This window comes from Anolis carolinensis, chromosome 1, assembly GCF_035594765.1.
Source record: "Anolis carolinensis isolate JA03-04 chromosome 1, rAnoCar3.1.pri, whole genome shotgun sequence".
NCBI classification, from domain to species: Eukaryota; Metazoa; Chordata; class Lepidosauria; order Squamata; family Dactyloidae; genus Anolis; species Anolis carolinensis.
In genome coordinates, this window is record NC_085841.1 from 51853521 (window position 1) to 51867684 (window position 14164).

Consider the following 14164-nt stretch of genomic DNA (forward strand, 5'->3'; position numbering starts at 1 on the left):
GTACTTATATCATGAAATTGGACAAACTCAGTATTTCAATGAGATATGTCATTCAGAGATTAAATCTGAATTTTCTGGACAAAGAACATTTTCTTCCAGAGTAGAAGAAGGTACTGGACCAAACATCATAAAATATCTGCCATTCCTGTGGGCCCTGTCTTCTCATTTGTAAACTGGTTAACTGTGAATGTGTTGGATAACCTACATACCAACGTTGGAGAGTCCTCCTTTCTGAAGTATTTTCTCAATGGCATTTTTCAGGTCCTTTGAGTTTGCATATGTCTTCAAGTTAAATTCAGTAGAAGGATCATCACTATATATTCAAAATGAAAACAGAACAGTGTTCTTACATAACAGTAGTTGAAACATAATTTGTCTTTAAAATGTTACCATTTACTCCCATTATGTACATGGGCAATTCCTCTGTGTGCACAGAAATGTCTAAGGACCTACTCGTGTTTGTGGGATGGAAGCCCATGGTTTTACTTTTGGCATTACACAGTTAACTGATATTTTATCAAGGACCAGCAACATGATTAATTACAAATTCATTTAGTACTCCACCTAGTAGTTTCATATCATCTATGTTTCTTTTAAATAACAGGTGATCCATGAATAAAAACATATCACTAAACCACGATCCATTTCTACCTTCACCTAGATCAGTGGTTCTCAACCTGTGGGTCCCCAGATATTTTGGCCTTTTAACTCCCAGAAATCCTAACAGCTGGTAAACTGGCTGGGATTTTTGGGAGTTGTAGGCCAACAACAACAATCCATACCATCTTCTTCCAGTTTGCAATTGTCTATGGTGGTATGCGCTTGTTGCTCTCCCAGTAGGGAAGCCTCTGTGGCTGCTCCATATTTTTCTTTTTCTATCATAGGGATGGTTAGGTGTATATGGAGAGGTACTCATAGGCCATCATTGTGAGGATTAATAGCACAAGTGAGACCTATAACAAAAGCTTGCAGCATTGATTTCCTTCCATTCAGGGTCCAGTGAGATTGCCACAAAAAAGTGGAATGCAAAATACATAAAAAAATAAAAGTGTATATACTAGTCTAACACAATAGAAATCTGTACAGTAAAATTTAGCATATTTAAAAGATAATGCAGCAAACTGCACTCTTAATGTCACAATGATAACATTAAGAACACTGTGATATTAATATATTAACATGTGCTTTGATGCACAGCCCAACAACAACAAAAATTTCTTAGTGTCTTGGTTGTTAGGCTTGTTCCTGGGATTATTTCGGAAGTGATTCAGAAAATTGCATTGGGTAGACTTTTATCAGTTCCAGTTTCTTAGATATAGTTATCATGATTTTCTATGGGCAAGCAAATCATAGAATCATAGAATAGTAGAGTTGGAAGAGACCTCATGGGCCATCCAGTCCAACCCCCCGCTAAGAAGCAGGAAATCGCATTCAAAGCACCCCCGACAGATGGCCACCCAGCCTTTGCTTAAAAGCCTCCAAAGAAGGAGCCTCCACCACAGTCCGGGGGAGAGAGTTCCACTGTCGAACAGCCCTCACTGTAAGGAAGTTCTTCCTGATGTTCAGGTGGAATCTCCTTTCCTGTAGTTTGAAGCCATTGTTCCGTGTCCTAGTCTGAAGACAGGTATGTGCCATATGTTCTGTATCTCAAAAACTAGAGCTGATAGAGGAAAACTGGTGCCAATATTGGAGCCTGCACACCAAATATACCCAGGATTAGCATTTAAGGCACCAACGTGAGTGTTAGACAGTGCTATCTTTTATAGGTATCTGTTTGTATAATGCAATTTTTGTTAGGGCTGCAAAATATGTGTGAAATGTGTCTGGGAGGTCCTTGCAACTCTATTACTAAGATTCAGAGAAAGGGCCGATAAGTTTTCTTACCCATATTGAATGATGCCCATGAGAGGGCCGGCTACACCAACATCCAGGGATTGTGCTACATCTTTGAGGAAATGTTTTTGAATCTGAAAGCGACGCTTGCCAATGCTCCAGCTCCCATCTATCAAGAAGCATACATCCACTTTGCAATCTGAAAAAATAAAATAAAAATAAAATTAGAACTTTGGAACCTGTTGTTGTTGTTGTTGTTGTTGTTATACATGCCTTCCCTTCATGAAATTACAATATTTATCTTAGAAGTGAATATCAGAGCATTTACTGAGTTGTTGTTAGACGTTATCAAGGATTTACAAAACACTTGCCATTGACAGCAACATCTCGGAGAAAGCAATAACCCTTAGAACCTACTGTGCCCTTCTCAATTAGGAAGGGCACAGTTTAGGAATATGTATACATATTATCTAAGGAGCCCCGGTGGCGAAGTGTGTTAAAGCACTGAGCAGCTGAACTTGCAGACCGAAAAGTCCCAGGTTCAAACCCCGGGAGCGGCGTGAGCGGCCACTGTTAACTCCAGCTTCTGCCAACCTAGCAGTTCGAAAACATGCCAATGTGAGTAGATCAATAGGTACCACTCCGGCAGGAAGGTAATGGCGCTCCATGCAGTCATGCTGGCCACATGACCTTGGAGGTGTCTACAGACAACACCGGCTCTTCGGCTTAGAAATGGAGATGAGCACCAACCCCCAGAGTCAGACATGATTGAACGTCAGGGGAAACCTTTACCTTTATCTATACATATTATCTGGAAGAAAATCCAATTGACCTCATTGGGACTCACTTCAGAGTAGACATAAGATTGTATTGTACATGGATATTTGGGCACAGTAGCAGTAGTGATATGCAAGTAATATCCTTGGTGCCTGCTTCATGAATACAGGTTTACCTTCTCAATAATCTCCCTTGACTCCTTATTTCCTACTGTATCTTTTAATTATATTGAATTCTTATTTGTGCAGTGAGTTATTTTTAAAATGTTATTTTATCAGTTGAGAAAATTCCCTGCAAGCAGGATTGCTATTTTGCCAAAATAGAGAATTACAACCCGTTGTGGTTTTCTGGCCTGTCTCTTCAGTGTGAGTTTTTTTTTACAAACTTGATTATCATCTCTTAAATAACATCTTACTGATTCACTATTTTGACTCACAGAACTCTGGGCAAACACCCAATGCAAAAACAACTTTTCCTCTTTAATTTATGCTAAGCCCCAAACAGATTCTTCTAACTAGTGCCATATTTTTCTGTAACCTTCTGAGAAAATACTCATATAATGGGAAAGGAATTAGCCTTTGTATAAATCTAAATGGTAATTAATGTTTTTTCTTTTCTTTCCACTATGGTTACCACAATCTCTTTGAAACTGTCCTAACCAAGCAGACATACCAATAAAGGTGGATTTCATGGATACCAGCAAACAAGTAAAATATTTTCTCTGTTCTTCTACAAAACACATGAGTGGCCCTGTTTGCAGTGTGTTTAGCTTTTCAACCTGAGAGCAAGTTTTAACCCCCAAGTACCATTTCAGTAAATGCAAGATTGGATGGAAAAGTGTAAGGGAACACAAACCTGATGGACAGAGGCAATGGTTTATTGAGAACTGGTGAGAAAAATCTAGTGAGATATATTAGGAATAAAATGTATACACATCACACTTGATATGATGTGGAAAGTAATGCATCTTTCAAGCTTCAGTTATCCTCTCTCCAGCCTAAAAATTTCATTTCATCTGACTGTTTTTTTAAAAAATCTGGACAATACAAGATCTCGTTAGTATCTTTAATGCATATTTCAGAATGCACACATTTTAATGGATTTTAAAAAGAGCACATATTTCCTGAATACTTCTACAAAAAAAATTCAACCGGTTTTTCCATTTGGTAAAATATTTTTTTAAACAAATGCATTTCTGTATGCTTTTTTGGTATGAAATGCACCACAAGCTTGAGAAAAGTAGAAACATTATGGTTCATAGGCCTTCCAGATTGTATTTAGTTTTCAAAAATGTGAATTTGATACATGTGCACTAACATCAAAACTGAACTGATTTGTCTTGAATAGGTTGGTCAGTTTACCGTCGCAACTGATCTCTATTCTTTACAGGTCAGCTCACTGTCTGTGCCCAAACATTGCTGGATTAAAACCAACACCTATTTATGTATCTGAGTAGTAAATTTTATTGATTAGCCCTTAGGCCATATCACAATATTTACGTATGTATTTGCACATGGAAAAAGGATCAAGAATGAAAGAACATTTTTGAAATGAATACTGAATCTAGCATTGCTTTTGTGGGAATCACTATGTGAATAGCCCTCATGTTTTGTCTATTTCTGTTCTATTTGGAAACATGTCATGTAGTTGCAGTTGGATGCGCTTCCTATGTCAATGTGATAGGAGGCAAAAGCAATCCTGAAATCCTATCCACACATGATGACTAAATCTGCAACCATTTAACAAAAGCTGATTTAACCACTTAGGGAACTAAGTTATAGAAAATCAAGGGACAAACCTTTAGCAAATGGGACTTTGTGAATTTAGAGATGTCACAAAACATCTTGAAACTTGGAGCCCATTGATTATTTAAAAACAGGTTCTCAATAATAGATACATGAACTATTACTATCATGTTATAACATAATGGAAGAATCACTTGAGGCTACACAGAAAAGGGTTGAAACTCCCATCTATAGACAACCTAAGAACTGAACACCAGTCTCTGTATAACAGAAATCACATGAAGGTAGTTCCATTATGATTTTCTGTTTTATTTTTGACTTAGCTGATCTTAAATACAGTCTTTTAATTTTAAAGCTCAGTGCAGATTATAACTTTGCTGAGTGATGCAACTTCCTTATTTAGAATAACAGTTTCTTGCTTCATATCTGTCCTGTGTCCTCAGCTTTTCAAGGTTCACTGCTAGTCTTCCCAAGAAGGCTGGAAGAAGGTTGTCCTTTCCAACAAAACTCATTTCCAGAAAATACCAACTTGTAATAAGTGAGGCTTTCTGGGGCAAGAGATCTTGCTTTTTTCAACAGTTTACATAGACTGTGTTAGAATGGACTCAGGTGAAAATAGTGTTGCCTCAATACGCCAAATATGGACTCCAATTGCAGTTTTGATGAACTCATTATAAATGCTGCAATATAACTTGAAGCTTTCCCATTACTCCTTTTCCTTCTCTCAGGGCCCTTCCAGACAGCCATATAACCCAGAATATCAAAGCAGAAAATCCCACAATATCTGCTTTGAATTGGGTTATCTGAGTCCACACTGCCATATATTCCATTTCAAAGGAGAAAATGTGGGATTTTATTCAGCTGCGTGAAAGAGGTCTCAGGAACCACAGCGGAGACTCCACTCCAAATGTGTGGGGGATGAATTCTCCATTCCTTTCTGTTACTGGAACATTGAAATTGAGAACTTTAATTGTCAATGCATTTCGGATCCACTTACTTGGGTTTCCATGGGATGCTGGTTCCAAAGTTTTGGGAACCAAGTCTTCCTTGGAGCTGAAGCCTGAAATGACAAATAATTCATTTATTGGACACAAAGGACATGAGCTGATGAAAAGAAAGAAAGAAAGAAAGAAAGAAAGAAAGAAAGAAAGAAAGAAAGAAAGAAAGAAAGAAAGAAAGACATATCTTTACAAACCTGCCATATCTGAGGTGGAAGACATTTGAAGAGGATTATGAAGTTTCTTTACACTCCTTATTTATTTACAGTATTTATATTCTGCCCTTCTCACCCCAAAGGTGACTCAGGGCAGATCACAGAACACATATACGGCAAACATTCAATGCCGATTATAACAATGACAAGACAGACAACAGATAGAGGTATATATAGATTTTCCTATCTTTCGGGATCTTTGGAGGTTGTACTCGGTTCCAGCCACCAGGAGGTGCTGTTGCTCCATCTTCCTGACGAAGAGCTTTCTTTCTTCGTAAACTTCCTCCTTTTTTATGATCAAATGCTGAGCCTAAATACTTCCCCACTTTAATGCAGTTTCTATTTATCTACTCACACTTGTTTTCAAACTGCTTTGTAGGCAGAAGCTGTAGGCAGAAGTTGGCAAGATTTATTGCAGCTTGGTGATTAATCTGCTGTGCTAAAGCCTGGCCTTAAGATCAATTCTGCCAATCAAGAGATCCTTGGACTTTCTAAATCTAAAGTCCCTTCACTGTGACCTTGTACTGGCTCCACTATCTCTGGTATTGTCATTTCCAGTTCTGCTTCTTTCAAAAAGAGGCATCATACTTCACTGTACCTCATTTTCCAAAACCAGAGTTTACTCTTTCTAGTTCAGATTAGTATGAGTATCCCTGATCTGGAAATCTGAAATGCCCCATAGTTTGTCCACATGGGTGGCTGAGATAAAGATGTCCTTGTTTTCTGATTGTTCAATCGACATTAATTTTGTGTTAGGCATACAATTATTAAATATATTGTCTATAAAATTTCCTTCAGCTTATGTGTACATGAAAGTATATAAGAAACATGCATTAATTTCATGCTTAGAATTGGATACCATTTCCAAAATCTCTCATCACATATATATGCAAATATTCAAAATCTGGGGGGGGGGGGGGGCACTTCTGGTCACAAGCATTTCAGATAAGGAATATTTAACCTGTATTTCATTTTTCAACCTGAATAATGCAATATTTGGGGCATTTATGTTTACATGAATGAAAATACTTCTGGCAGGTTGGTCATCAGATGACATTTTAGATAGATTTTTTTACTTGCTTAAAACTGCACTTCTATAGCCAGGATTTGGAAAAGTTTTTTTTAAATGTAACTGTCAGTGTTCTTATCCTCAAAAGTAATTTTTCCAACTTATGACCTTAGTGGTATTGTTAGGCATTCTGGAGAATGTTGACTTGACAAGCTGAATATCAATATCTAAAATAAATGAATAGAAATGAGAAAGCCACCCAATGTGTATCACTCAGGGCTAATTGAAATGGCAGTTGCTTCCAGGGTTTCCAAATGGGTAGCTTTCAGACTACATTGTGGGTCATGAGAATACTAGCTCACTATCTTGGTACTTTCCTGCAAGTTAATGAAGCTTTTTTAACACCAGATTGTCACAGCTGTCCAGGCTCATTACATTTCCATTCAGACAAGAGTAGTCTCATACACACTCAAAATAATTCTCTTTGAACTGAATTCTGTATGCATCAAATGTTATCATTGGACCTTTTATAGTGTTTGATTACTCAGGAAGCAGTCATTCCTCCTTTACCTTGAGTTTTACCTATCAAGAGTCTGTAATAAGTAATTTTGCCTGAGAACAATGCTTCAGACCCCTTCATTATTCTTAGAATCATAGAATTATAGTGTTGGAAGAGATGGTCCTTGTCTTGGAGCAAAAGAAAACAAGCTGGTGCCATCTTCCACATGGCACCTTGTCAAATATTTTAACATGACTATCAAGTATCCTTTCAACCTTCTCTTCTCTAGGCTAAACATACCCAGCTTCCTAAGCTGCTTCTCACAGGGCATAGTTTCCAGACCTTTTACCATTTTGCCCACCTTCCTCTGTATCATGTGTTCCAATTTATCAAAATTCCTCTTGAATTGCGATACTCAGGGTTGGACAAAATATTCCAGGTGAGATATGACCAGAGCAGAATAGAGTAGCACTAGTATTTTCCTTGATCTAGACTACACTCCTATAGATGCAATCTAGAATCATCTTGGCTTTTTTAGCTCCCGCATAATACTACTGACTCATGTTCAGTTTATACCAAGGGATTGCACATGGGATCTCGGAGTACTAAGACTCCTGGATCCCATGTTGTCCATCCTGGTGTCATCCATCCTATATCTGTGCATTTCATTTTCACTTTTTACTGTTTGCCATACATTTCTCATGATGAAATTCACTTTGTTAATTCTGGCCCAGGTCTCTAGTCTGTTAATGTCACAATGAATTCTGATCCTGTCCTCTGGGGTATTAACTACCCCTCCTAATTTAGTGTCATGTGAAAATTGGACAAGTGTGCCCTCCGTTTTATTATCAAAGTTACTTATAAAGATATTGAACACACTGGACTCTGGGCAGAACCTTGTGGCACCCCACTGGTCTCTTCTCTTTAGAATGAAAAAAACCTATTGGTGAACATAAGTCCCTGAACACTTGTGGATTAGTGGTGATCAGGGGTGGTTCAACCGGTAGGCAAACTATGCAGTTGCTGAAGGTGCCATCCTCTAAGGGATGCAGTTGAGGCGCTCCCGCATGTGCACATGCGTGCATGCGCACCCCGCCTCCTCCTCCCTGGGTCGTGATGACGTGATCCTCTGCTGCAGGCCTGCAGGTGCCCTTGTCGCTTCCTCCCCCTCTCCTCCTCCCCATGCGCATGGGCACCCAGAGCAGCCTGGTAAGCTCCCAGCTGGGAAGGAGGCTGGGAGGGCGAGGGAGGCCTGCTTGTGCACTCGCAGGCAATTCCTCCTCTGGCCATGAGTGCACTCGCAGGTCTCTCTCCCCCTCCCATCCTCCTTCCCAGCTGGGAGCTTACCACCAGGCTGTGGGTGCCCACGCACGTGGGGAGGAAACAGCAATGGCAGCAGCAGCGGGTGAGGATTGCGACCCTGGGAGGAGGAGGCGGGGGGGTGCGTTTGCACGTGCATGCATCCCTCCGAGGGATCCTCACCTGCTGCTGTTCTACTTCTGAACATGTGCATGCACGGGGGCTTTGAGTCAGCCTTTGAAAAGGGCCCCCTCCCTACATAGTCCCGACTTTGTTTCACCAAGTCTTCTTCCTCCTCCTCCTCCTCCTCCTCCTCCTCTGGCGGTGGAAGCAGCGGAGGGGGACTTGTAGGGGGGCGCAAAACGGCAAGGCGCCAGGTGTCTTCTTCCTCCTCCTCCTCCTGCTTGGGCCATAGCTGCCCGTTAATGACGGAGGTAGAGCCAACTCGGATGGTGATGGCTATAATGCTGCCCAGGAGGGCCGACCTGGAGCCGCGGCGGCTTGGAGGCAAAGACCCGTGGCCGCTGCTTTAGGAGGACGAAGAGAGAGGCCGGCAGGCAGGGAGGGAGACAAGGAAGGAGGGAGGTGGGGAACCAAGCTTACAAGCGGCGGTGGCAGCAGCAGCCCCCTTCTCCACCTCCTTCCCCTCCTCCTTGGCTGGGGCGGAGGCCAGGTGAGAGGCAGGGGCCCTTCCCCAAGGGTGCAGGAGACCCCCCTTCCCCGAGCATGGTGCCTGCTTGCTTTCCTTTGCTTCCTCGCAGGCCTAGCCCCTCCTGGATGCACCTCTCTTTGCCCCTGTGACCCACCCTTATCCCCTCTCTTCCTTTCCGCTCAAATAGGCGCCTTTCCTGCCTGGCTATTCCTCCCACTCCCCTATTGAATAATGAAGCGTACACGCCCTTCCCAAAGGAGCCAGGAAGCCAAGCAGTGCTGAACCCCCTGCCCCATAGAAGCCTGCTGGGAAGTCCCCTCCCTCCTTCCTCCCCTCCTTTGGGATTACTTGAGTTCAAACGCAGCTGAACTCAGAGGGAGGGGGGGACACAAAGTGGGGAGGGGTATTTTGTAGCAAACACTAATTGGAAAAGTCATGGGTGGCTGTCAGGAATGGGAGAAGTGAAGAGAGGAGGACATCTCTTTTCCTAGTGGTTAGGATTTTTATTTGGGGGAAGTCATATTCATTTTGCAGCAAATATACTATCAATTGGGATTGTTGTGAGTTTTCCGGGCTGTATGGTTATGTCCCAGAAGCATTCTCTCATGACGTTTCGCCCACATCTATGGCAGGCATCCTCAGAGGTTGAGGTCTGTTGGAGACTGGGGAAGAACCTACAGCCTGAAAAACCTACAGCAATCCAAAAAAATACACTGCTTTTTCAAAATGTTAATCCCTCCCCCATAGTGTTTCTTTATATTGGCTCTTGTTTTCTAAAGTTTTAATTTGTATTTATTTTACTCTTGGTAACTGAGGGTTATATATACATCTTAGGACCTAAGTACCCTAAAAGTACCAACTCCCATCTGATTTTGGGAGCTAAGCAGAGTCAGCCATAGTTAGTACAGTAGAGTCTTGCTTATCCAACCTTCACTTATCCAATGTTCTGGATTATCCAACACAGTCAGCCTCCCGCCTGGATCCACAGCTATTTCTTTAGGCAGCAAGGACTGAAGTTTTTATGGATTTAACTTCCGACAATGTTCTTACAGCAAGTTTATTTTATGCAATATGCAGTCAATTTGTTAGTAGCCAATGTTTTTTTAGTCAATATTTTCAGTACATTGCAATGTTTGGTGCTAAATTTGTAAATATAGTAATTCCTACATAACATTACCATGTATTGAACTGCTTTTTCTGTCGATTTGTTGTAAAACATGATGTTTTGGTGCTTAATTTGTAAAATCATAATGTAATTTGATGTTTAATAGGCTTTTCCTTAATCCCTCCTTATTATCCAACATTTTCACTTATCCAATGCTTTTATTTTTCAGTGATTGGTGGGGGGGGGGGCAAAATTCTGTTCGCTTACACTTGAAAATTACCTGGGACCGGCCCTGGTGGTGATTCAACTTGGCAATATAAACATTTGAAAATTATTACTTATGGGGATAGATGGGTCTGCAGACACAGCTTTGCACAACAATTCCTCCCAAATAGGAGAAAAAAGAGAAGAAAGTAGAAAAAAACTGCTAAAATGAAATAAGAATAAGGGTGGATTCGTTACATAGAATCTCATCACTTTCCTACTACAACATTGTATAAGTTGTATTCATGAAACTATTGCTGAAAGAGGATTTTTTTTTGTATTAACTCACATCACTTTGAACCCAATGTTTCACTGAACAAGAAACACGTATCAATAAACTCTCCTCTAACTTCCGCTCAACCCTGTTCTACAGCAGTGCTACTCAAAGTGGTCCGTTGACTGGTGCCTATTCATGGGGCATTGAATACTGGTCTATAACAGATTTCCAGGAAAAAAAGAAACAATTGTAACCAATGGACATCAATATGATAAGAAGACTTGGGACACTGGGGGTGGGAGGGGAGACTCCCAACCCCCATGTCCGATTGCTTGAGATACACTGTTTTAAAAGAATCAAGCTGTAGACAAGGCTCCTTACTAGAGCCTTTATGAGCTACACAGCTCTTATGATTAAATTACTCATCTGATCATGTATTGGCAGGATGACCTCACCTCCACACTCAACTATGGAAAATCCAGCAAAATCAACATTTTATCAAAGACTGTTCCTCCTGTTTTAGCTACTGTTAACAACCTGTTCATATACGAATCTGTTTTTCCTAAGCTCTCAAGTTTTTTTTAAAGGTCACTTTTTATTTCACATGAGTAACTACCTAATTATGGGAACAAATTGCCTCTCCTGTCACTGCTTAATAGACACTGAAATGTAGAACACACACAGAGTCCTATATGTCTCCTGTTGGTTCCCAGTTGGCACATGCTAAAGAAAATATGAATGTTTATAATTTGCAATGATTATACAGGTGAGTTTCCTGAATATGGCAGGTAGAAGCCTTACAGACAATAATAGTCCTGTACATTCTTCCTAAAATGTTGGTGATTACATTAATGTTATGTTAGATCTTTACCTGTGTCCAAAAGGGTTGATGCAGGCTTCCATAAGTCTCTTTCCATAGCTTTCCCACAAAAAAGGCAAAACAGCAATTATTTCAAATCATAGAAAGCAATTGCAGTTTACAGAACATGTAACACAGGATAAGAAAATACACTTTGTTAAATAAATTACCAGTATCTGTGTCAACTTCCTTGTAAGAGGCATTGTAATTACAGCATATACAATAAAGGCAGCTTTAAATTAAATATATTTTATTATGACCTATTTCATAGACAGTAACTGCTGATATGAGCTGGGATGAAGTAGAGGTCTGAATAGATTCCTTCACACTGTTGGTTAATTTAAATTACTCTCAGACTATATTTATGGATTGAACCTTCCCAAGGAGACATAGAAAATAAAAAACCATCCAAAACAAACACAATGCATTTCTGTAAGCAATAAATGCAACTGTTTCCACTATTTTTTGGCCAGTAATTCTCAAGAGAAAAATCCAATGTTTTGGATTTCAGCTGCCAGAATCCCAGGCCACTGGCCAGATTAGCTGGACTAGTGGGAACGGAAAGGAAAACCATGTCGAAGATAAGACCTTGGGAGCCATTGGATTAAATGACTTAATCCATTTAATTAATTCGGGGGTGCTTTGAATGCGATTTCCTGCTTCTTGGCAGGGGGTTGGACTGGATGGCCCATGAGGTCTCTTCTAACTCTACTATTCTATGATTCTATGATTCTATGACTCGTCCTGTCCTTCCCCATTCCTTCTCTTCTTGTTCTTTATCTCATCTATTATTTTGACATTTCCTAGAGAATTATATAATGAATTGCCTTCTTAACCAGTCAGAGATTTCAGGCTCGGTATAGATATAGTTAGTTACATGTGATATGTGGATTGAAATCCTAAGTCTGTCCTCATAAAAATACAGTGTACCACAGAGATTTAATGGTGTATATGCATACATGTACATGCTAACACCTAGGGGTACTTCTGTATCATATGGCTACAACAACATCATCATCATCATCATCATCATCATCATCACTCAGGAAACAGGGGAATTCCAGATGGGAAACAATTAGGGCCAGCTAACACCTCCCAACAAAGGATTCCCCTAGGCAGGAAGCAACTAGGCTTTGAAGCTGCAAGGTTATTCAATGCTAATCAAGGTGGCCAATTGCAACATTCACACTTGCCTCAAACAGACAAGAGTTCTTTCTCTGGACCTTCCCCAGGTATATAAACTGCACTTGTCTAGTTTCCAACATATCTCACAACCTCTGAGAATGCCTGCCATAGATGTGGGCAAAACATCAGGAGAGAATGCTTCTGGAACATGGCCATACAGCCCAGAAAACTCACAGCAGCCTAGTATATTTTATTGAGTATCTGTTCCTACAGAGCAGTTTTCAGAGATGGTGTCCTCCTTTGGTAACCAATGCACAAGAGCAGTTTGACATATGGCTATTTTGGCCTGTATGATTCTCACCCTTGACTTAGAGCCACGAAAGAGCTGGCAGTGACAGCTGCATCTCCAGTGTCAGATTATAGGTATTTCTCTTAGTGGTCTCCAAACAATTTCTGATTCATTCAGGAAATAATATTTTAAAAAACCCTCAAAACGATGGACTGGCACATGAGCAAGGGGAAATAGAAAAAAATGTTGACAAATCCAAATAATTGGAAAGGAAAATAAAATAAGCAATTTTAAACATTACTTCTTCCCCTTTATTGGCTGACAAAGAGCTTACCCAGGTTTGCAGGATTGTTGGCAGGCTTTCGGAATGCAGCGATTGGCTCTTGCCTTTGAAGGCCTGTGAGGTTTGTCAAAAAAAGACCCAGCTTATTATATTAAAATACGTATTATAATATAATAATACATATTTTTCAAATGTAGACTGGGCTTCTGGCCATTACATTTTTAAAGCAATTTCTGTAACCCCCAGGGGAGAAGTTCAAGGTCCTTTCTTACTTGAGATAAAGGTGGTGCTCCTCTCACTTCACATACTAAAGTTTAACGGATGAGAAATTAAACTTTCGTTAAAACCAGACTTCAACAGAGTCCCTAAATGGCAGATCCTAGGATTTCCCAGGATGTCATCATGACAGTTAATGTAATTTGCATTATGCTCAGGACTGGCAGGTCTGTGTAGGGACTTGCTCTAAGATCTTGGAGTTATTTTGCCCCTCTTTTTAATTCCACATTTTGGGGCTGTCTGGAAGTGCCCTTAGTTTTAGCTTTATGTTGTTAATGGAAATAAATAGCTCAAATTCATTACCAGAGAAATGGCGGTTTTACAATGGAGGACAAGGAAATTAACTCATGACATATCAGAAGATTTCAGCCTCTGCCTCAAGTTTACTGCCTGGTCATTTGTTTGCAGTGCTATCTTGAAAAAACCCAACTAACAGGTTGTAGCCTGTACATCATTTTATCAAGCCAAACATATTTGCTTTATCCTTTGTTAATGCATTTCAGATAAGACCAAATGATTTGGCTAAAGTAGTCTGCAACTACTACAAATCATAATCAGCAGATAACTACAAAGGTGCTTAGAATGGGTACAGTCCATCCAAAGTTAACTATTATTTTAATTTCACTTATTTCAGTGGGAAAGCTAAGTGTACATTTTGAGTTATTTCACTGAAATCAACATGGGAATTAAAACTCCTGAACTTTGGCTCACTCGTTCTC

At 40.2% G+C, this 14164-nt stretch overlaps 1 protein-coding gene across 4 annotated transcripts in view; it reads right to left on the reverse strand.

Moving 5' to 3' along the window:
- vit (vitrin) overlaps window positions 1-14164 on the reverse strand; it is a 61147-nt gene that overhangs the window by 7151 nt on the left and 39832 nt on the right. For all 4 annotated transcript variants that reach the window (XM_062974455.1, XM_062974461.1, XM_008125593.3 and 1 more), the window contains exons 11-15: window positions 13221-13283; window positions 11485-11532; window positions 5353-5415; window positions 1885-2032; window positions 210-313 (exon numbers count right to left, since the gene is read on the reverse strand). In XM_062974455.1, the coding sequence (XP_062830525.1) occupies window positions 210-313; window positions 1885-2032; window positions 5353-5415; window positions 11485-11532; window positions 13221-13283 (426 nt within the window). The remainder of the gene's footprint in view (window positions 1-209; window positions 314-1884; window positions 2033-5352; window positions 5416-11484; window positions 11533-13220; window positions 13284-14164) is intronic.